At 41.2% G+C, this 23935-nt stretch overlaps 1 protein-coding gene and 2 long non-coding RNA genes across 3 annotated transcripts; 2 read left to right on the top strand and 1 right to left on the bottom strand.

Annotated features, from left to right (window-relative positions):
* The first annotated feature begins 1769 nt into the window (after positions 1–1769).
* LOC125961579 (uncharacterized) lies at positions 1770–18293 on the top strand. The gene is made up of 3 exons (XR_007472450.1): positions 1770–2234; positions 15427–15562; positions 17703–18293. It is a non-coding gene; the product is annotated as an uncharacterized LOC125961579 (long non-coding RNA).
* Positions 18294–18701: 408 nt separating this feature from the next.
* Positions 18702–23315, top strand: FABP5 (fatty acid binding protein 5). Its single transcript, XM_004276172.3, has 4 exons — positions 18702–18868; positions 21243–21415; positions 21787–21888; positions 23068–23315. The coding sequence occupies exons 1-4, from the start codon at positions 18790–18792 to the stop codon at positions 23119–23121; spliced, it is 408 nt and encodes a 135-aa protein (XP_004276220.1). The 5' UTR covers positions 18702–18789; the 3' UTR covers positions 23122–23315.
* On the bottom strand, positions 21765–23068 carry LOC117203789 (uncharacterized). Its single transcript, XR_004486680.2, has 2 exons — positions 22307–23068; positions 21765–21980 (listed from the first exon to the last, which is right to left on the bottom strand). It is a non-coding gene; the product is annotated as an uncharacterized LOC117203789 (long non-coding RNA).
* Positions 23316–23935: the final 620 nt, after the last annotated feature.

The raw sequence follows: 23935 nt of genomic DNA on the forward strand, positions 1-23935 counted from the left end.
TGACGGTACAAGAGAATCCTATAACACAGATCGTATTCTCATTACACATATGGTTCTGGGGAGAGCAGGTGTTAACAAAAGCACGTAAATAAATCTAATTATATAGAATATGATCCCTTTCCAAGATCAGAGAGGAACTGAGGTAGATGTTTTTGTGCATTTCCTAGAAGATGGGGTAGATGATATGAGTGGTCACAGGAGGAACTGAGCCATGTAGCACTGAGCTGAATGATGTCCCTTACCATAGCACTAGAAGAAGTAGGAACTCTTAATCTAATTGTCCAGTTTGTCAGCAGGAGAGACGGTGTTTACAACATGCAAAAGAAGATATTCCCAGGAGTGAGAACCAGCACACAGATGGCAAGTGGACCATACTTGTCCCTTGTCTTTATCTTCAGGAAGATTCAAAACCCGTGACTGGCGTGGGTTTTGACTCCGTGATTTGACTCCGTGATTCAGGAGTTGGCTTTGCTTACCCAGTTAATGATACAGTTAAAGGATTGAAACAAATGATACTGTATCAATTTGTCCTACCAAGTGACTTTTTTCTGATCAAGGACACCATTTAATGGCACATTTTTTATAATTATGGGCCAAGTACTTAGTGCAGTGGGGACTAAATAAATGTTTGCTGATGTATGAAGAGACGGATGAAGGACTGAATGGCTGACCGGATTGATGGAATAAAGAGATAGTCAAGGTCTGGTGAGGGTGTTATCAGTGGGAATGAAAGGAAAAGACAAACTAGAGAAATGTTGTATATATAGCTAGACTCAGGGTTTGATAATTATTTAGATACAAGGATATAGAAGTCAGTGGATACAAAATGACTGTTGACTGAGGGATGATAAGGTCTTGAGCACTAATAAAAAAATTAGAAAGCTAACTGAGCTTGGGTGGTGAGTATCCAGAGATGTGTTTAACTTTAGACTGAATTTGGAGGATCTATACCATCTAGGATGAGGTAAACAAGAGGCTGTTGGTACTGCAAGTTTCAGGTTTGGAAGAGAGATTTGGAATAGAACTAGAGATTGGAGTTGCCTTCAGAGCCATCTTAAGATAGCTTAGATATATGATCAAAAGAAAATATACTCAGTCACAAATGAAATGATCCATTCCGTAGCATTTATCAAAGACCTAATGTGTTCTCTACTCTGGGCTACAGGCTGAGGAGTATAATAGACAACATTTTTAGAGTCTTTATTATATGATAGGCACTGCCTGGCACTGAGGTTGGAAGAGTGAATTTTGATGAAACTTAGATTCTGGTGGGGAGAGATAGAGAATAACTTAATAAGTAAAATATATCCTCTTAGGTGGTGATATGGAGGAAAGTAAGGCTGGAGAGCAAGATAGAGGATATTAGGATTAGGGACTATCAATTTTAAATAGTGTGATCAGGGAAGACCCCACTGAGAAAGTAACATTTGCACAAAGACCAGATGCAGGTCAAGCAGCAACGGTATATGGGAAACAAATGTTCCAGGCAGAGCAGCAAGTAGCAGCAGGAACGCTAAGTGCAAAGGCCCTGGGGTGGAAACATGCCTGGAGAACTGGAAGAATGTCAAGAAAGCCAGTATTTCAAGCAGGGCTAGAATAGAAGAAGGTGAGGTCAGGGAGGGAACAGAGACTAGTGAAAGTGACTTTGGCTTTCACTAAGAGTGAGATGAGAACCTGCTGGAATGATTTTAGTGGAGGAGTGACATGATCTGACTTACATTCTCATAGTATCACTTAGGCTTCCGCTGCAAAAAAATAACTAAAAGGGCAAGAACAGAAGCAGTTAGGAGGCTAATTCAGGTGAGAAATGATCGTGGCTCAGGCCAAGTTAATAGCAGTGGAAGCGGAGACCAGTGGTTGCATTCTGGATCTATTTCGAAAGTAGAGCCAATCAGACTTGGTGATTGATTGATTGTAGGGCATGAGAAAGAAAGGGGAATAAAAGCTGATGCCAGCATTTTTGGCCCTGAGCAATGGGAAGCATGGTGTTATTCCTGGCAGGATGGAGAAGACTGAAGTGGAGTGTGTGGGAGGGAACAAGGGTCAGGAGTTTTGTTTGGACAAGTTAACTGTGAAATCCCGCTGGACGACCAAGTGAAGTCATAGAGGATACTGGTTTATATATGGGTCTGGAGTTCAGGACGGAATTCCAAGCAGGAACTATAGACGTGGTAGTTTTCCTGTACAGATGGTGTTTGCAGCCTGAAGTGGATGAAATCACCAAGGGAATGGGTGTAAGTAGAGAGCAAAAGCTCAAAGACTTTAACCTTGGCGCATTCAGTATTTAGAGTCAGAGAAAACCGTAGGAAATGGTAAAAGAGAGGGCGTCCAGGAGGTTATATGAAAGGGAAACGCAGATGGAAATAAGTACAAGTATGTTTGTACTTATTATAGAGGGCCTTCAAAAGAGAGAGAGGTTGAATTTATCAAAGTAGTGAGCAAACAAGAAAGATCTGATAGAGAGGGACACACTGGAAGTGGGGTCATGGTGTTCAGAGAGGGATGAGATTAACACATCCAGCTCAACTTTGGACCCAGATTGCCTGGATTTGAATCCTGGCTCTGCCACTAACTAGCTGTGTGACATTGGTCAATCACTTAACTTCCCTGGCCTCAATTTCCTCATTTATATAAAATAAGGATAATAATAGTACACATCATAAAGCTGTTATGAGAATCAAATAATTTAATGTTTGTAAAATTCTTAGATTCCATAGCATGGTATGTGCTTTGTAGCAGTGTTTGGATTTGACAATTTCCTGAATGATCATCAATGATTTTGGAGAGAGGAGTTTCTATTGGGTTGATAGAATAGAAGCTATCCACTCAAAGGACGAAGGAGGAAGTGAGTATGAAAAAAGATAGAGAACAGTAAACAGAAGAGCCCTTTAAAAGATAATTGTTTCAAAATATATGTTCACATTAATTTAATGGAGAAGGAACCCTATGATATTTCCAGGTACACCGAGATGCCTGTATTCAAAACCTATCAGTTCTTTGGTTGTATCGTATAATAATTTCCTGAATTTGACTGTTTTTAGTCTACAGATGTGGCAATTTAATGATTTAACCCAATATCCCAAAATATCATATGTTAGATTTCTTACTGACTAGAAGTCAGGCCCTTAAGTCCTTTGTGTCAACTACCAAGTCTAAGTCTAGAGAGAATATCTGAACCGTAAAACTGCCAAGAACACTTTGTGGTTCATGAGACTCATGGATAAAGGATAATGAAAATTGAACAACTATTAATTTCATTTTTAGTGTTTGTCAATAGCTTAAGCTTTATGTAAAGAATAATAATTTCTATAATACAGTATTAGAAATAAGCAGATATCTTTTTTTGCTAGATTTCCACACATACTCTGAAAATAAAAATCTTGCTCTAGATTCCTCAGTTTTTAAACTAAGTATTTTTGAGAGTGAGATGGCTATAGTAGAATGAAACTATGGTAATTCATCTGCTAGAGACATCATTGAGTGAAAGTAACTTTAGTGAACTTGATTATTTTGGACTTGATTATTTTTTCTCGAATGTAACTGCTTTGAGGCCAATGATGTGAAAGGCATGTAAAATGCAATTAACAGAAGAAAAATATCTCTTGTGATTTGATGTTAAGCAGAAGTGATGTAGTGTGACATTAAAAAACGGTATCAGAGGTTCACAGTTTGCATTTCACTTTAATTATAACAATTTCAGACTCTGGAACACTGCAGTTTCACACATGCTTAATTAAATTATGTCAGAACCCATACTTTTAAGTCAAAAAAATTTTTTGGAGGAAGTTTCAGAGACAGATAAGATGGAAACAGCAATTCTTTGTCTTTCTGGCTACTGGACCAGAATAAGCTCTTAAAGTTTCCTTTATCTGTAAAGATCTGTGGTCATGATAAGGAGTGATTTGAATGGAATTCAAAGCCCCTAAGACAAATGACATCATTTCCAGTATGCTTGGGGTTCATGGAGGGAAAGTGGTCTGTATTAATTCTACAACTCTCCACTCCCCATAGGGAGTTTCAGACCTAAATATTTTTTTGAAGATGTAAAAAACAAACAGACAACAAACAGAGAGACTAATATAATTTTTTCACAATTAAAAAATTAAACCATTTCTTTTTTTTCCAAAGAAAAATTTTAAAGCTCTAATTATATTTGTTTTATAGATATGAAACTAAAACTTTAAGATATTAATGCTTAGGCTGTATATTGCTCATTGTACAGTGGATGTCCAAGCTTAACTATAACATACCATGCACTAAATCCTATTCTACACATTCTTTTCAATGGATTAGATCAATATGCAGGAATTACATATTTTCTTCCCTGTCCCTCCTTAGGTTAATAGTAATGGTCTTTTGCCTCTCTAGTGCTCACGTCCTGCCCTCTTCTCCACTTAACCCTTTTCCTGGACACATTCCGTGATAAAAGTTCAAGTCCAAGTCATTGCAGGGGTGTGAAGTCCTCATCTGGGAGACATTAGTCGTACTGTAGTACTAGTTATACTGTAGTACCAAGTAAGCCTCAGGGGCATAACGGTTACTTAGATTCTGAAGAAAGCATCTGAGACTACAGAGAATACCAGCTTCAGACATTTTGAAATAGACCAGTTGTTTGCTGGGGCCTAGGACTGTGCTTTTGGAACATTTTTAACATATGGTAAAAACCTTGAGAACAAAATAAAACTTACATTTTATATTGGTTCCATTTATTTACTTTGTTGACAAATAGGTTAGGTAATTCTATTCATAATGATAGTTCCCATTCACTGGATAATATATGTTATATTTACACATACAGTAAACATACATACATACATAATATAGCCCTCATTTAAATGGTATTATGAGCCTTCTTTTTTTTAAATTAATTAATTTATTTATCTATTTTTGGCTGCGTTGGGTCTTCTTTGTTGCCGTGCGCGGGCTTCTCACTGCGGTGGCTTCTCTTGTTGTGGAGCACGGGATCCAGGTGTGCAGGCTTCAGTAGTTTTGGCATGCGGGCTCAGTAGTTGTGGCTCGCAGGCTCAGTTGCTCTGTGGCATGTGGGATCTTCCTGGACCAGGGCTCGAACCCTTGCCCCCTGCCCTGGCAGGCAGATTCTTAACCACTGCGCCACCAGGGAAGTCCCATGATCCTTCTTTAAAGATGAGGAAACAGAGAAAGTAAGTGACTTGGTCAAAATCATACAACTCGTATGTAATAGAGCTAAAATGCAAACTCTGTCCCCTCTGGCTCCAAATTCCACCCTTTTCCACCCTGTCACACAGTCTCCAAAAGGAGACCTCAGATATTTCTTAGTCACATATGACCCTCGTGGTTGTTAGTGTAACCTTGTAAAGTGGAAAATCAAGTTATTGTGTGGTCCCCTCAAAATCTACTTCCTTAACTGCTGAACTCAACCAACTCTAGCTGCACTCAGCCGACAGGTTAAAACTGACAAAGTAAAAAGTTAGATAGCCCCTAACTATTAAAATAAGAAGAAGAATCTTTTATAAGCAAGGATTAGTAATAGACATAGAATTTCATTGAACCACTTACTTTTTCCGGAGACACTTAAGATATTTCATAGTTCTTACACTAATGCTTATATTTTCTTGTTAAAAATAAATATTCCCAATTAAAGCCTAACATGAGAAAGAGAGGAACACACAGATCCTATGTGTACAGCTTGGTGAAATATCACAACATGAAACCATTCTTGTAATCATCTTCCAGATAGAAAACTTTGCCAGCACTCTGAAGCCCCCTCATTCCTTTCCCAATGGCTCCACCTTCTCTCCTTCTGAAAAGAAACCATTGTCTTGGCTTCTAACATCATAGATGAGTTTTATCTATTTTTGAATTTTTTTTTTTTTTTTTTTTTTTAGCCGTACGGAGCAGCTTGCAGGATCTTAGTTCCCTGACCAGGGACTGAACTGACCTTGGTTGCCTAACCAGGGACTGAGCCCAGCAGTGAAAATGCAGATTCCTAACCACTGGACCGCCAGAGAATTCCCTTGAATTTTTAATAAGTAGAATATTCACGTTTTTAATCTCTGTGTGGATTCTTCCGCTCAACACGTTTATGAAATTCATCCAAGTGGTTGCAAGTAACCATAGTTCTTTCATATTCACTGCTGAATACTATTCCACTGTATGAACGTATCACACTAAAAAATTCATTCTACTGTTGTGAAGCTTTGAGTTCTTCCCATTTTGGGGGGGGTTTATTACAAATAACACCACCATGAGCATTTTTGTATGTCTCTTGGTGTAAAGGTTCAGCTGTAGTGGATAATTCCAAACAGATTCCTGAATTGGTTGTCCTAATGTACAATCTTACCAGCCATGTGAGGGTTCCTACCCTACCTTTTCATCTTGATTTTTGATACTTGTTAATAAGGCTGGGTGCTCAGAGGAAGCATCACCTCTGTCCTAGTGCAGATTTAATTGATTCCACCCATGGTGATTCAGCTGTCTTCTTGGACTTCATTGTGACCTACTCCCTCGCTGCAAGTGTTAGCTCTCTAGCTGGAACTGTTTTCTAGAGTATGCTGTAAACTGAGACAATTTAATAACCTATGGCAGGGCCCCAGTGTGATGATCTCATGTGTGAATAACCACTTTAAAATCATCTTTGTATTGTTGTTGATTCATTGGTCTGAAAAGAACAATGCCACAGTAAGCCATTCAGAAGGTAGAAGCACATTAAGCCCGGATGCTGTGCTGTGGTCACAGCAAGAATGAATGCTGAGGTCTTCCTGATTTGTTGTATGGTTATCATAGTGTTTGGATGGAAGTTCTAAGGATGCCAGAACTTCTGCAATGCACCACTCTAGAAGGTAGGGTTAATTGAACTGACAACAGGTGCCTAAAACTTCTGACGCATTTGTTTTAAGTAGGTCAAACATTTTATGAAAGTTTCTTATAAATCTTATTTCAGAAATTCTTATAGACTATACCTGCTTTTTACTTCCTTAAGAGAAAAGCTGTGAGAGATGGTCATTTACCTTAGGTAATCCTAGGTGCCAGGGACAATTCCAGAAGTACATTTGCAAAATGAAATGGATCTATTACTTTAACTTGTCTCTGAAAAGTTTAGTGAGAGTGTGGAGATGGTGTGGAGAATAAAAGAGAATGACTTTTTTGTGAGTAATAGGTATGTATCCGTAATTTTTCATCTTGCCAATGTGAAGAGAAACTGAACAAGCAAGTTAAACTTGTAGCCTTCAAAGAGAACCTCTCCTCCCTGCCTCCCGTACCTTAAGTGGTAAAGAAGAAAAGACAGGGTAATCCCTAATAAACAGAAGATTAACAGAGGCTTAATCTCCATGGTATTTCTAGCACCCGAAGTTTCTTAGATCACAGAATCCATTCTCAACCTCTTGGTTGTCCCTTTTTTTTTTTCCTAATTACATGAATGGTCAATTCTAATTCACCAATTTCTAATAGAGGATCAATATTCTTAATTACCTTTCTTCAGCACATGGAGTCATATGAAGGATGGTGCTGTCAAGTGTCTGGTGATGGAAAACAACAACAACAAACAACAGCAAACCCAGTAACCTAAAAGTGAGGCTTTCATGCTCAAATCTACTGATACTGTCTTCTTACCATTAGCTTTCAGTGGCATCAGTTGACTTAATTGATTTCTATAATACGTTCGGCACAACCCTGGCAATTATTTCAAGAAACGGTAGAAATCCCCTAGTACATGGGAAAAAAAGAAGGAAAGTGAGAGTAGGGTTAAGCGAGGAGGAGGAACCTGGAGTAACCTGAACATTTCACAGACGTTAAGTCAATACACGTGTAACTGGCAGGTTTAAAGAGTGGAACTTCTCACTGTGCAAGAAACCAGAGGGGCTTCCCTGGTGGCACAGTGGTTGAGAGTCCGCCTGCCGATGCAGGAGACACAGGTTCGCGCCCCGGTACGGGAAGATCCCACATGCCGCGGAGCGGCTGTGCCCGTGAGCCATGGCCGCTGAGCCTGCGCGTCCGGAGCCTGTGCTCCGCAATGGGAGAGGCCGCAACAGTGAGAGGCCCGCGTACCGCATTAAAAAAAAAAAAAAAAAAAAAAAAGAAGCAAGCAGTTTCCTGCTTTCCCTCAGCCTCTCCACAGGTTGGAGAACCTCTGCGGGGGAAGGTGGAGACCTCTCCTCAACGGTCTTCCTGCCTCCACAAGGCTACCTCTGGCTGCTCTAGTCGGGGGGAAAAGAAGAAAAAAAAAAAAATGTAGAAAAAAATCTTATTTGACTGGAATGGTTTGAGCTACAACTTATTTACATCTGAATAATAAAGTTCATTTGAAATTTGTTTTGCTCTTAGTGAATATTTAAAGCTGCCTACTTTTTTTTTTCATGAGATGTTACTATGGATTCTTTGGAGAACCTGCCCCCCACTCTCACCCAAATCACTGAGAATTTCTCACTTGCCATTTTCTTGACTCAGGGGACTCTTCCATCTCTCTGCTTATAATGCCCCCTTCAGCAAGATCTTGCTGGGCAGAAGGGGGCTGGACAAAAATAGTAAGGATCATATTATGACATTTTCCCAGGAGTCTGAATCTGAAGAGTCAGTGGCATATATTTTAATTTTCAACCATTATATTGCACCCTTAAATTAGATGACAAATAATTAAAGTACACAGTTAGGGTTTTTTGTTGTTTTTGTCAGTGCATCTTTCTTTTTAGGTTGTTAAAGAAAAGCTCTGTGAAATTAATATATACATCCTTGAAACTTTGATTTACTCTGTTCTATTTTTCAGATGAGGAAACAAAAATCTAAGTTTACACAGTTATTTAGTAGCAGAATAAAAAGTCGAGAACTAGGGTTTCCTACATCTTAGGATACTATTCTTTCAACTATACCATTGTGACTTTAGAGTGGATAACTAATAAAATTGTTTTATGAGTGAGGCCAGTGTTTTTTTTTGCCTGGCGTATCTTAAAATGTTGAAGCAGAGGGTTATGAAATAGACAAAAGTTGCTCTGACTCAATTCTCAAACGATCTTCCTGAGATAAGCTTATCCAATTGAAATGAAGGCAAAGGAGAATTGAGACCACAACGATTATGACACTTAAAAAAAAAGCTTCTCTAAGGAAACTAAAAGGCCCTGTGACAGTTTAAATAGTGAGCAAATTGTGTGTGTGTGTTTATGACACATATTGTTATTATGATATATGGTTTTCCTGAGGGATAAGGGTGGAGGCCAAAAACCACATAATTAATTTTAGTGTTAAATTTCCCAAAGCTATTTAAAATCCATACACGAGTATTGCTCTAATCATCACATGTTAACCATTATTTTCATAGGCCAAATATGAATTGATAGAAATAATTTTAGGCTAATCCCCTTCTCTTATTTTTCACCTTAATATTTCTCTCTATGAAGTGTTTTTAATACTGAATCACTGAATATATTTGATAGTCTTGGTAAACCTGTAATTTGGGATTATGTTATTGCTTACTCTGGAAAAATGGCATTCAGACAATAGCTGCAGTTGGATTATGAAATACTCTAATTATGCTGAGTAGAGTGGAAATGATTTTTCTTCTGAATGTTTTGCAATAGTCATGTTAAACAAGTTTTTGGAGTCATTATTACTTGGTCCTTCCTAGCCTCTAGCTTACTCTAAATTAAAAATGTAATTGGAATTACTGTTCTTTTTCACTCTTCCTTTTGCTATAATTAATACCTCTCTCTCTATGTGTGTATATATATACAGAGAGAGAGAGAATATATATACACATACACACATATACATATATGTACATGCACATGTATACACGCACATACACACATAATGTATATTTTATAGAATTTTATTTATAGGTCTCTTTCTCCAAAGTATTTTATGTATAATATATTTGGATCTGTAAGCAATTTTTTTTTATCAGAGATATTGACCTATGATTTTTTTTTTTTACAAGTTCAATAGATTTTAGTACTCTGTTTTATTCTTTTTCTTTTTTTTTTTTAACATCTTTACTGGGGTATAATTGCTTTACAATGGTGTGTTAGTTTCTGCTTTATAACGAAGTGAATCGGTTATACATATACATATGTTCCCATATCTCTTCCCTCTTGCGTCTCCCTCCCTCCCACCCTCCCTATCCCACCCCTCCAGGCGGTCACAAAGCACCGAGCTGATCTCCCTGTGCCATGCGGCTGCTTCCCACTAGCTATCTACCTTACGTCTGGTAGTGTATATATGTCCATGCCTCTCTCTCGCTTTGTTATGTGGATGAAGTATCATCATCAGATACATACAGGCCTCATAGGCCCACCATGAGAGAATAAGTGAGCAGACATTTTATGTTATTCCAGAGGGTAAAACTAAGACCGATAGCTAGAAATTATTGAAAGTAGATTTCAGCACAATAGTGATCATTGCTTTCTCCCAATTAAACACACAAAGGGCTTCTCGGTAGGGAAGCGAGGTCTCTATCACCAGAAGGATTTAAATAAGAGACTGGATTTATTTGTATTAAGGGAATCTTTTTTTTTTTTTTTGGAGGTCATGGATATGTTTATCACCTTGATTGTGGTGATGCTTTCAAGGGTGTATGCATAGGTCCAAACTCATCAAATAGTATACATTAAATATGTGACTTTTTTTTTTGTATATCAATTATACTTCTATAAAGTTGTTAAAAAAGATTGAATAGGAAGGGTGCATTCCAGAGATGAACAATGTCCTAGAGACAGGAGAATCAGAAGCTGCTCCTGGGTACCTAGAGTGGTCCTATTAGGACAGAGTGAAGGGTACAATAGGCAAGTGCTATGGGAGAAGGTTCTTCTGGGTCACCTTGACAGCAAGCTTAACTTCTGCCTAACTGGATGCACAATACTGTGAAAGTGCTATTTGGAAGAATTTAATGATTACCCATGTACAACCTAAATCTTTGGTCTATAGTTACTATTTTACGATTCACCCAGCCTCTTGTATGCTATAGATTACTCTGAGCAACTGGAAATCTGGCTTCTTCTCAGATAATAAATTATATTGAAATTTCTGATAAATGAGGGCTCATAAAGATCTATCACAATGGCTTTTCTGACCACTACTTTGGTTGGGATTTGGTGTGAATACCACAAATACTTTGCTTGCTTTTGGCAAACTGGCTCTAGAAATTCAATAACCATAATAGGTCATTAGTTTTATTTTGATAAATAATATTTTGGCTTGGATGAGACAAAAAAAAAAGAAAATTCTCCTACCTTCATTTTTTTTTAAACATCTTTATTGGAGTATAATTGCTTTACAATGGTGTGTTAGTTTCTGCTTTATAACAAAGTGAATCAGTTATACATATACATATATCCCCATATCTCTTCCCTCTTGTGTCTCCCTCCCCCCCACCCTCCCTATCCTACCCCTCTAGGTGGTCACAAAGCACCGAGCTGATCTCCCTGTGCTATGCGGCTGCTTCCCACTAGCTATCTATTCTACATTTGGTAGTGTATATATTCCCTAGGGGTAAGACGGGAATAAAGACACAGACCTACTAGAGAATGGACTTGAGGATATGGGGAGGGGGATGGGTAAGCTGTGACAAAGTGAGAGAGTGGCATGGACATAAGATTCTCCTTTAGTTCTGAATTCAAGTCACACATCCCTATTCAGAAGTGAAAGTATATAACTTTAAAGGATTTGCTTATAATACGTCTGCTCAACTAATAAGAGCTAATTGGGCAGAGATCAGCTCCGACCAGAAATTACTGCCAAAATATGCAAATAAAAATTCTATGACGTGGGTGTGGGCACCAGAGATCAAGTTTTACTTCTGAATATGCATAACTGACTTGAACTAGTTCGATTCCCTCAGAGCACCCAGGCCTTAAGGCTTGGGGTTGTGAAAGTCAGTGTGCGAAAGAGCTGGAGCCTTGCTCTGTGAAATGAGGATTTGCTGCCACTTGCTCAGGAAAGATGAAAGCAAAAGGAAACTTGTTGCATTTTTCACAAGACTCATGTCTACTGGCAAGTGATTAATAAAAGGTTTGTTGAATTCTGAAGCGCTTTTTATCTTGTTTCCAATTCAGACTTATATCCTCACTTGCTTTCAAACGAGATATTAGGCAGTTATGATATTCTGTTCTGTAATGGAGCCCAACTTCTGTTTCTATAAATATATCTCAGAAGTGATCATGTCAAGCAAAATGCAAAAATACAATACAATGGAGAGAGATTCAATTTAAAAAAAAAACTTTTTTTTTTGTATGGTAAGTGGCATAAGGTGACTTTCATATAGTAAGTAACGTTCAAAGAGACACTGGTAAGTGACATTCTTTCCTGTTTCCAGAAGCTGGACCTATTCTAGAATAGTAGATGAGAAGGGAGTTCCAAGATCTATTTCAGTTTAAGGCTGAAAGACAAGTTTAAGGCTTCAGTTGCTGGACTGGTTTGGGTCTGTAGCTTCTCAGAGGATTTGTTACGGTACCTTTATCTGTCTTTCTTGACTAATTAGAGTTTTTATTACTTTGTATGATGTGCTGCTAATACAGCTGCAGAAGTGATACTATTTTATATTGTGCAACAAATGCAATAAAACTTGTCATAACAGAGCCATATTCCCCCCCCTTGGATCCACCTATAATTTCTATGGAAAGACAGAGGTAACAGAGGATGTGTGGGAAAATCATTAAGCTTTGCTTCTGAGTCTCTTCTCGCAAAAGAGGATGTCGATGACACGAGAAAGGGAACACAGCAGGATCTTCTGGTCCTTACCCAGCCTGGCCAGGGTGGTGGAGAATCCCTGTTGTGAGTCGTACACTGGCAGATTTTACTATGCAGGTTGTGTATCTCACCACATGCGACAACCTTAGGGACAGCCGAGTGTCTGTTTATGGTTCACTTGGTGATGCACTAACACTAAAACAAAGGGAGAGCTGGGTATTGATGTGCGTTGCTTCACAGTCTGTAACCCCATATTAGACAAGGTCTTTCTAATCTGAGCACAGGTTACCTCAGGTTGCCTTGCGGCATTTGGCACATTAGTTTTAAACAGGATGGTACACCCACCTTGTTCCTGCCAAAGAGATGACCTGTTCAAACTAACACACCAACAAACAAACAATCAAAAATCTAGTTTCCAGATACAATTGAAAGCAATTAGGACGGACGATATACACAGCTCACCCCCCGCAAAAGACTGTGGTAATTCTTGGAAAATTCACCTCATGTTATCAAATGAATTTATCGATATTTTCAAAGACATTTAATACCTGAAAATTTTCAGAATGTGTTGAAAAATTTACTAAATGTTGATTAAATTTAAAAAAATATATGAATGCAGTTCCTTAGCTGGTGTAAGCTTAGGTGACAGACTCCTTGAAGACAAGGACTACAGCCTATTCCACATGATTGTTAGGTGGTCTAAAAATGCAGGCTGACTTGAATCAAAGGAGTCTGTTGTGTGCTTGCCTTTCATTTGTGGATAAGCGGAGCAGTGCGCACCTGACATATTTGTGTAAGGCCAGATGAACAGAGAAGGACTGACTCTGCCTCACAGCCTTTCTTCCCTCCTGTAAGGCAACCTTCAGGTTTTACATTAGATGATACTAGAGTCCCATGATAATGTCATACTTGAAATTTAGGCTTTGGAACTGCCGGATAGGTGAGAATTACATTTCACAACTCTTCATCCAACATCTTTCAATTTGAGATACTTGGAGTGAGAGTACTGTTTATAATTACAACATGACAACGATCATCAGTCAGACCTGTCCCCAGGCTACCTGGGGCCCATAAGCACCATATCTTGCTCTGTGCCCAAAACACTGTGTTCAGTTCTGCTAATCTATCAGGGCAGAAAGGCCATTAGGAACCTCAGCTTTGTCCTGAGGGATTAACTATTATTTTGAAGCTACAAGATAGATGACAAGACATGAGATTTGTGACACAAATATTCTTTATCCACCTTCTAAGATAGAGCCAAACCAAGATCATGGTTTCCCTCAGTGATAACACCCACTCAGCTCCCAGTTCCTGTAGGAAATCATGGCGTTTAGCCAACCTAGAGAACAGAATGTGGTTCATTGGAAACTCAGATTGGTTTCTCATTATTAACAGTGAGTCACTCAACTGAGAAACTATCGCTGTAAAGGAGGAATTCAGGAACACAAGAGGCAAGACAACATGGGGAAAACGCATGGGAAAATAAAGCAAACATTTCACTACATGCTGTTCAATTTATACCTTTAAGTTTGATATAACTTAAGGGTATAGATTGAAGTGGGCAGGCGAACAGACCCAAACACTGGCATCACCTGGGAGTTCATTAGAAATGCACGATCTTATGCCCAGAGACCTACTAAATCAGATTCTGTGTTTTTTTTCCAGTTTTTTTTTTTTTTTTTTGCGGTACGCGGGCCTCTCGCTGTTGCGGCCTCTCCTGTTGCGGAGCACAGTCTCCGACGCGCAGGCTCAGCGGCCCTGGCTCACGCGCAGGCTCAGCGGCCCCAGCCGCTCCGCGGCATGTGGGATCTTCCCGGACCGGGGCACGAACCCGTGTCCCCTGCATCGGCAGGCGGACTCTCTACCACTGCGCCACCAGGGAAAGCCCAGTTTCTGTGTTTTTAACAAGACCCCCTGGTGATTTGCATACTAAAATTTGAGAAGTAATGCTTTATAGTGATCACTTTGCTTTTCCTCCTCCTTCTTGGATTCATCTGGCCATGTACTTAGAGAAGACTCAATGGTCTGAACACGGATTGCTTTGTGTAATCTCTGCAATGATTCATTTAATGTAGTGCTCTTTCTTTTTCTACCAGCAGTGTGCTTCTAGGCCACCAATGCTTGCTGTCCTAGGAAATGATTATACATTATAACTAACTTTATGGAATGTACATTCATCTATACAAACTGCAGCTGGGAACTTGTCTTAAGCAAAATTACACGATATACACCAACAGTACGTGTGCGATTGTGGAAGCTGACAAGCTACTAACACTTATCAAAGAAAACCTGCGAAAAATACTCCGTTTTACCACTAGGTGGAAATAGAGTAATTTTGAGTGTATTTTTCAGGGCTATCAACTACTGCAGGAGTACTTCATAAACTGAAAGAATTCTAAGAAATTAATTAGTCTAATCCTTACCTCCTTAGTTCCATAGATGAGAAAACTGAGGTTTAGAGATATTAAAGAAAATTGCATCTGTCTTATAACTAGTAGTCTACTAGAGCCACTGGGGGAAGAGTCGCTAGTAATTCAGGATTCTTCAACCATTTTCATCTACAAGAATAATGTATTATTATCCTCCAGCATGAAGGAACACATGATGTGACACCTATACTGTCACTGTGCTGCCACTAAAACTAATGACCGGCACAGTTCCTTCTGTTTGTAAGGATAGGCTAGGATAAAACTGTTGTCCCTTGTTCCTTGTATTGTAATGTAATTAATCTCAATCAAGTGATAATTCTCCTCCCTTTTTCCAATGAAGAGATACTCAACCATCCCGTCGACTGAAAAAAATGCACAACCTAAAAACTGAGAATTATGTTTTATTCAGTGGACTTTCAAGGACTTAAGCCTGGGATACAGCCTCTCAGATAGCTCTGAGGGACTGCTCCAAAGAGGTAAGGGAAGAGCCAGGATATAGAGGACTTTGTGTCGGTAAAAAAAAAAAACAAAAAAACAAAACCATGTAGTTGAATATCAAAATATTACTGCTAAACACACAAAAAACAGACATCTCGAGTTAATGATTTTAGTGCTTTTCTTTGTATGGGAAGATGCAAGAGTCTGGGCTCATTGAAATTATTCTTTTGCTCTGCACCTTAACTCCTTAGGGCCAAGATGCTGTTCTCCCTGCATGCTGAATCCCTTCAGAGCACACATCGGGGGCGGCTTTATGGCCACAGCAACACCCTCTGTTTACTGAAATAGCAGGCGATATTTTCTGTCCACAGTCCCGTAAAGTCATACAAGACTTTAATCAGATTTGTTTTCACGACAGATTTGGGTTTTGCACTTATACTGGGTTCAAGTTAAGTAGAGTCTAGAACAGGACTTCAGTTAGCAGGTTAAGAAAGTATTCAATGTTTTCCAGAGCTTGTAATCCATTACTAGTATTCTTTTTTTTTTTTTTTGCGGTACGCGGGCCTCTCACTGCTGTGGCCTCTCCCGTTGCGGAGCACAGGCTCCGGACGCGCAGGCTCAGCGGCCACGGCTCACGGGCCCAGCCGCTCCGCGGCACGTGGGATCTTCCCAGACCGGGGCACGAACCCGTGTCCCCTGCATCGGCAGGCGGACTCTCAACCACTGCGCCACCAGGGAAGCCCCATTACTAGTATTCTTAAGAAAGGAAGGGAATCTGAATTTTGGGCTTGAGGTCCCTTAGAAATAATTGACTTCAATCTCTCTCTGTATTTGTAATAGGGATGAGAGGCATCAGACAACAAGGGATTACGTGTGTTGCCCACAGTAGCAGAGCAATCACAATGCCCTTCCTCTTTGTTCCATGAGAGACAGTAACAGGCATTTTGGCCTATATCTCTTATGTTTGTTGATGTGTTTTAACCACGAAAGGATTGTTTCCACTTGTCAACTGAAAAAAATGCACAACCTAAATGTTGAGAATTACGTTTTATTTGGTGGAGTTTCTGAGGACTTAAGCCTGGAAGACAGCCTCTCCAATAGCTCTGAGGGACTGCTCCAAAGAGGGAATGAAGGAGTCAGCATATAGAGGAATTTTTACAACAAAAACCAGATAGAGCACCAGAAGACTACTGTTAATTAAAGAAAACCAGACATCTCAAGTTAACAAAGTTAACGCTTTTCTATATATGGGAAGATGCAAGGGTCTGGGCCTTTGATACGGGCCTTAACTATCTAGGGCCAGTATTTTGCTTTTTTCCATCCTGAATCCCCTCCGGCGCACAGTCAGGGCGCTGCTGTGGCTGAGGCCTTGATGGTTGCAGCATCCTTTGTTTACTGATGTGGCGGGGACATTTTTCATCTACACACTCATCACATCAAAGACTGTGCTTAAAAGATAAGTTTTGGGTAATGCCTCTGGTATAAAAACAATTTAAGTACCTGAGTATTTAGTACTATAGTGCCAATTTCCTTCTGATATTTCTATAGCATGGTTGACTATGATAATCTAAAAATTAGTATTCCGGCACTGAGTCCTGGCTATTATTACCATATTCTATACAAAAATGGACGAAACCTGCCGAACTAGCACATTAAGAAGGCAAGTCCAAACACGTAGGAACTGCTTCTCCAGGAGGAGGGGCAGCGGGCCGCGCTAAGCGTCTGGAAGCCAGCACTTGCTTTGCTGAGCAAATGACGTGCTCAGCTGCCCTCAGAATGTGAATGTTTGCTGAGCACTAGAGCCTCAGGTGTGTGACCTACCGGCCCTTAGTGGCACAACTGCATGGCCTGAGTCGCTCAGTATTAAAATGGTACCACAAGGAAAACTGGGATGACCCTAAAATTAGGGCAGGAACTTGAAAAGGCTACAGTGCAGGGGAGTAAATGTCCTGAGTCACGCGGGGAGATGACAAACCAAGCTGAGATTTCAGTTTGTTGGGGAAGGTACAAGAGCTAGTGTCTTGGAATAGTTCAGGGGACTGTAGCCTCTACTCTTAATCCCTTGAGGAGAGTGAGCCAGGTGTGGACCTATTTCACAAGGTCTAGAGTGAGAAGGATCTGGACAGGCATTCTGGTTCTGCCACTCTGCAAACTTTCCCTGCCATATCTCTCTTTCAGAAAGTTGGGATAATATTCTTCAGCAAAAATCTAGCGGAGATCAGTTAATGGATATAAAGGAGGCAGGAAGTACAGCATCCAGCAAGGAGGCGCTCAGTAAATGGACTTTATCCCCACCAAGTTGGCTACCCTCTCTGTGTGGCAACTTCCTCACCTCATCCCAGCTCACTCCCACAGAAACCCAGGAGCACCAAGTAAGATACTGCGACAAGCACACTTTGAAAAGTATGACGTTCTACATACAAACACAGGGAATTATTATGATTAAAGGTGAAGAGGAGAAGCACTGGAATCTAAAGACTTGGGAGCCTGAGGGGAAACTGAAAATATAAAACATACTTGAATGAGAACATTTAATAGCAGTGGCAGTCACTTAAGCTGATACCTGCTACAGAATCTGAGTTTGGAAAACCAACTTCTTGGGACATCTCCATCCACCCAGCACTTTCTGATAAAATGGTCTAACTCAACACAGGTATACACCCATCCTGAGGCCCCATTTGGTCCGGGAGTGGCCTGAGGGTGGGGAGAACGGGTTGTCTCAGGAGGGTGTGGGATGAGGGTTTGCCACCTGTCTGCGAGCAGTGACTAGTGAGGCAAAGAAGTTTATCAATCGATCAATCAAACTACCGATCAATCAATTCCTGCCATTGGAGCGGAGCGAAGGCTAATCGATTCTTTGGGGGTGTTTTGAATGGAAGAGGGGCGGCAGCTTGACGTGGGATCTGTGGGCCGGGTCCGCCGGTAGCCCCTCTGGCTTCCTGGGCGTAAGGAGGCGCGGGAACGTGCAGGGGCTGGCGTCCGGTGTGGTGTGGGGCGCGCCGGGCGAGTCCCTGCTTGCAGGAGGCGCCGGAGGAGTCCTCGCGGCCGGGGCAGGTGGAGCGGGTTTGCCTGTCTGGACCCCCGGAGCGAGGCCCGGAGGCGGGGGGGCGGGCGGGCGAGGCGCTCCTCTCATTGGCCGCCGGGCGCCGCCCTGCGCGCGCTCCGCCTTTATAAAGCAGCCGCGGTGGCCTGGCGTCCGCACGCCAGGTTCCCGGCGCCCGACCCTCCTTCGTTTTCTCTGCACGCTCGCCCGCCCGCGCCCACCATGGCCACCATTCAACAGCTGGTAGGAAGATGGTGCTTAGTAGAGAGCAAAGGCTTTGACGAATACATGAAGGAAGTAGGTGAGGTTCCCCAGCATGCGGCGCTGCAACGTGGCACGTGTATGTCTATCTGTCCCTAGGTCCCCTTCGGCGTGCTGGGCTCAGAGGCTGGGCATGCTTGGCTGCCTATCGCCGACCCCGTTATCCTCTTCCACCTCCGTCACGGGCGAGCGGCGGGGAGAACGTGGGCCTCTCGGTCTGATCCGCTCTCTGCTGCTTTACCCTGGGCGCCACCGCACTTGCTCCCTGCCTTTAGCGCGCTCACCCCCCCTCCCACCCCCAACTTCACTTCTTTCGACCCCTCCAGGCAGCCCTCTTAACTTTACCTATTTTTTTTCCTCCACTACTCGTCCTCCCTAATCCTGACCCCGTCCTCCCACTCGCACTCACTCCGTCGTGGCCGCACCCACTCGCCTTGCCCACCCTGCCGCATCTTTGTTCCTAGATGGCGCGCGGGGTCCCCTCCCTCTTCTCCACGGGGACGCGGTTTCTAGCAGAAACCCTTTAGAGGGTCTGAACCGGGCTACTGCTTCAGCTTCCATTCCTCTCTCGGCTGCATCTCCCTTACCCGCAGGTCCCCCACCCGCCCTCTCCGGGTGCGCCGGGCCCTTTGCGTTGGCACGGCTCCCCGGGGAGCATCGGGGCATCCTCGCCTCCGCGCCCCAGAGCGGCGCTCGGAGGCGTGGCACTGGCGGCGCTGTACTGTTGGCGGGTGGCCTGTGGGAGGAGCGCAGTGAGGTTGACTGTGCCCGGGGATGGGGAGGCAGTGCGCCGCGGCCCTGGCCTCTGCATCTAGAGGGTGGAGGGCAGAGAGGCTTTGTTGGGAAACCGCGATCAGAAACTGCCGGTCCCTCCTGCGGCTGCTTTCCTACCACATCCAAGATGGCTGTGGCTTTGCAGAAGGCACTTGACTTATTAAAAGCCTTCCAAGGAAGGATGAGTCTCTGTAGAAAGATTCAAGTTGTCACTCAAAATAGTGCTGAATTTTCTCCTGTCTTTTTCCTGAGCCGGTGACAACGATTGCATGCTGGTTGAAACACTGGGTAGATTGGCAAACAGAGATGAACCTTTGTCACAGGCCCCTAGGAAGTGGGATGGTGAAGCATGGCAAAGATCCTATCTGAGACAACTGCTGGGACTGGGGGCTGCTTTAGAAGCTGCCCTCCCACAAATGTTAGCATGACTGCTTTCTGGTGCACAAGTCGCTACAAAGACCTAGGCCCTGAGGTACTTCAGAAACACACCTTCACTAACCTTTATGCAAGACAGCGGCTGCTTAAGGCTGGTTCTGTGGTGACTCTTGAGTGTCTTTACGAGCCTGTGAGTAAAGCCACCTAACGTACCCAAATCAAAGAAACACATTTGTGTTTGTTCACATGTGTGAGGACCGGAGAAGGCTGTTTCTCTGCCCATTGAAAGCGAATGTGTTTATCAGATGGCTGGTTTCCAGAGTTCTGGAGTCTTGAAGGTTGTCAAGGCTCAATTCATTAGAGAGCAATCAAGGTGTAGGAAAAGCAGAGCCTTTTATTTGTCCAAAGTGAGAATATCTAATGACTCTAACAAAACAAGGCACCAGCCTTGAGCTGGCAAAAGAGAAGTCTTCATGGGGACATTTCAAGCCTGGCTGAGTGTTCATCATCAAGTCAGTTACTCTGTCTAGGTTGTAATCTCCTCATTTGTGAAACCGAGATTTCGCCTAGAACTAAGTTTCCTACTAAATGTTAACATTAAGGGGAAATACACAGATTATAAATTAAATATATCAATACAGTAATTGAGTTACACAGCTCTGAAATAGTTACTCTGTTTGAGGGTAAGATTTTTCCTGTTTGCTAGCATTATGATTGTGCAGTTAACTCTTAAAACTTTGTGTAATTGACGTATATCAGGATCAATGTTGATTTTGTATAGTCTGCTAATCAAATATTTATCAGGGACCTTTTATGTGCCAGACTGTGTGCTGGAGTCATAGAATACAATGGTTGGCAGAATTGAGGAAATTGTAGAAGTTCGGATATCTTCCCTAACTTTCTGAAAGCCAGCAGAGCGTGGTGGCTGAGCTATTTGGAGGCCCACGGCCTGCCTGCATTGTTGGTTCGCAGCCCCCTCCCTCCCTAGCTGAATGAGCTTGAGTGAATTACATCAGTGCCTCACCTTCTCATCTGTAAAATGGAGACAGTGTATCCACCTTCCACAAGGTTGTCATAAGGCTGCCATGAATAATATATGTCAAGTATGAACACATGGTGAGCACTGGATATGTGTTCACGGTGGTTATTGATAGTGAATAGGTGAAAATATGCACAGCATAGTGATTACAATTGAATTGCTGCTTTTATTATGTAAACTATAACTTTGGTCCTCCTGTTGTTTAACACGATATAACATTCTACAGGAGTGGGGCTAGCTCTGCGAAAAATGGGTGCAATAGCTAAACCGGACTGTATCATCACTTCCGACGGCAAAAACCTCACCATAAAAACTGAGACCGCTTTGAAAACAACACAGTTTTCCTGCATCCTGGGAGAGAATTTTGAAGAGACTACAGCTGATGGCAGAAAAACTCAGGTCAATCCTAACTTATAATATCACAGAAGCTTCTAGAATGATAGATTCTATTAATAACAGTCTTACTGCTTCCAGGCAAGAACTTAATGAAAAAGTCACAAGTTGTTTTATGAATTGAGTTGTGACAAATTAGTGAAAGTACCAGCTTCACAACATAGTCTATTTTGTAAAAATAGTTGAAGGGACACGAGAAAGAGTGCGTATCTCTTATGTGCATCTAGATTGAAAAGCGTAAACTGTGTTATGAATGAAATCAGTATGGGCTAATGAAGTAGACTCGGAAGGGAAAAGATGAAAAAATGTTGGTTATGAGTCACAGAAACTCTCTTTAATTGTACTTTGGAAGATTAAAAAGTACTTTATTTTGGCAGACTGTCTGCAACTTTACAGATGGCGCATTGGTTCAACGTCAGGAATGGGATGGAAAGGAAAGCATAATAACAAGAAAAGTGGAAGACGGAAAATTAGTGGTGGTAAGTGTCTGACATCTTCTATTTTATTCGGCTTCTTGTTCGAACTTGTAGTTCACATAGGTGTTCTGTATCACTGATCATGAGCAGGAGAACTAGGTTTGGAAAGGAAAAAACTGCAAAGTAACAAGGTAAATACAAAACACTAATAACTAAGAAGCCCTTTGTAGAGATAGAGAAGTGAGATGAGGTACTAGAGGATGTAGCAGGAGCTGGGTTTAGTCCATGCTCTGCTGCCACATTTACAGTTCAGGCACACTTCAGAGATATTGCAGGTTGGATTCCAGACCACCGCAATAAACTGAATATCACAATAAAGTGAGTCATGTGAATTTTTTGGTTTCCCAGTGCATATAAGTTATGTTTATACTATTATGTTAAGTGTGCAATAGCCTTATGTCTGAAAAAACAATATACATACCTCAATTAAAAAAATACTTTAGGGCTTCCCTGGTGGCGCAGTGGTTGAGAGCCCGCCTGCCGATGCAGGGGACACGGGTTCGTGCCCCGGTCCAGGAGGATCCCACATGCCGCGGAGCGGCTGGGCCCGTGAGCCATGGCCGCTGAGCCTGCGCGTCCGGAGCCTGTGCTCCACAATGGGAGAGGCCACAACAGTGAGAGGCCCGCGTACTGCAAAAAAAAAAAAACACAAACAAAAAAATTTTATTGCTAATAACTGCCCCCAAATTACAATAGTAATACCAAAGATCACTAATCACTGATCACCAAAACCAATATAATAATAATGAAAAAGTTTGAAATATTGTGAGAATTACTAACATGTGACACAGAGACAGGAAGTGAGCAAATGATGTTGGAAAAATGGCGCCAATAGACTTGCTCAATGCAGGGTTGCCACAAACCTTCAATTTGTAAAAAGATGTCTATATATTCTTAGGCATACATTTTTCTGCTTCTTTAATATGAGGAATAGTGTTTGCTGAGACTGAATGAATAGTTTAGATATTGCAAATCAGTATTTAGTTTTCAGTTAAGCATATGCACGTCATAAGCAAAATAACAGGTTCTAGCTTTTCAAACCCAGGAATCCTAAAGTGCATTTTCTTCGTCTATGAAGTAGATTACAACGTTTTGTAGGATTGTGGTCCTAGCATTTAACTATCACCATTGCTCTGTGATGTAAGACTAACCTGACTCTTCTAATATCACTCTTTCTCCTAGGTATGTGTCATGAACAATGTCACCTGTACTCGGGTCTATGAAAAAGTAGAGTAAAACTTTCATCATCATTTTGGATAGGAAGCTGAGAGAATGAACAAGCTCAGTTCAATGAGCAAATCTCCATATTGCTTTTTTTTTCATTACTGTGTTCAATTATCTTTATCACAAACATTTTACTTAACTATTTCAAAGTGTCGGTTTAATTAGGATCATCTCTTTGGTTAGTAAATAAATCTGTTTGTGCTATACCAGTTTTGCATGTTTTTTTAAGCTTTATAGGAATTTAGTGATGAGTTTTAACATTTATGAATGGAATAAATTCTGGGGTAGCCTTGAGGTTACCATATTGAGATTATATTTTAGTAATTTATATGTAGAGCTACTTCTGTGGCAAATAAACTACCAATCATTAATCTTGCCCTATGGTATTTGAACTTTGTATCAACTCAAGAATCTTAAATTTGTGACAGAGACTGTTCTTGTTGAAAAATAGCTACATAAATAAACTTTATAATTTAAATATTAGAATAAAGGTTAAATCATACTTTTAATAGTGTGCTTATAACTATTACTCAGGAATTCTGAGCCAGAAATTCATTTAATAAACTTTCTGAGGACCTACCATGTGCCAGGCAGTCTTCCAGAGGTTAAGGTATATCTGAACACAAGGACAAGTCATTGCACTTGACAAGAAACACTCATCTTTGAAAGTACATAGTGTGCTCATTAACAAAAGCCGTAAAAGTAATTGAGCTCTGAATGAAATACTTGTGTGTATATATAAAGAATAACTAGAATTCTAGTGACTCCTGTCCTATTTCTCAAGCCAAATAACAAATATCTGCAATTCACATTTGGAGAAATTCCT

This window comes from Orcinus orca, chromosome 17 (genome assembly GCF_937001465.1).
Source record: "Orcinus orca chromosome 17, mOrcOrc1.1, whole genome shotgun sequence".
NCBI classification, from domain to species: Eukaryota; Metazoa; Chordata; class Mammalia; order Artiodactyla; family Delphinidae; genus Orcinus; species Orcinus orca.

Excerpts from the sequence above, each read along its gene's own strand:
- FABP5 (XM_004276172.3), top strand. The coding sequence starts at position 18,790 with ATGGCCACCATTCAACAGCTGGTAGGAAGATGGTGCTTAGTAGAGAGC. Across the intron at positions 18,869-21,242 it reads CGAATACATGAAGGAAGTAG|GAGTGGGGCTAGCTCTGCGA; the intron begins GTGAGGTTCCCC and ends AACATTCTACAG. Across the intron at positions 21,416-21,786 it reads CTGATGGCAGAAAAACTCAG|ACTGTCTGCAACTTTACAGA; the intron begins GTCAATCCTAAC and ends TTATTTTGGCAG.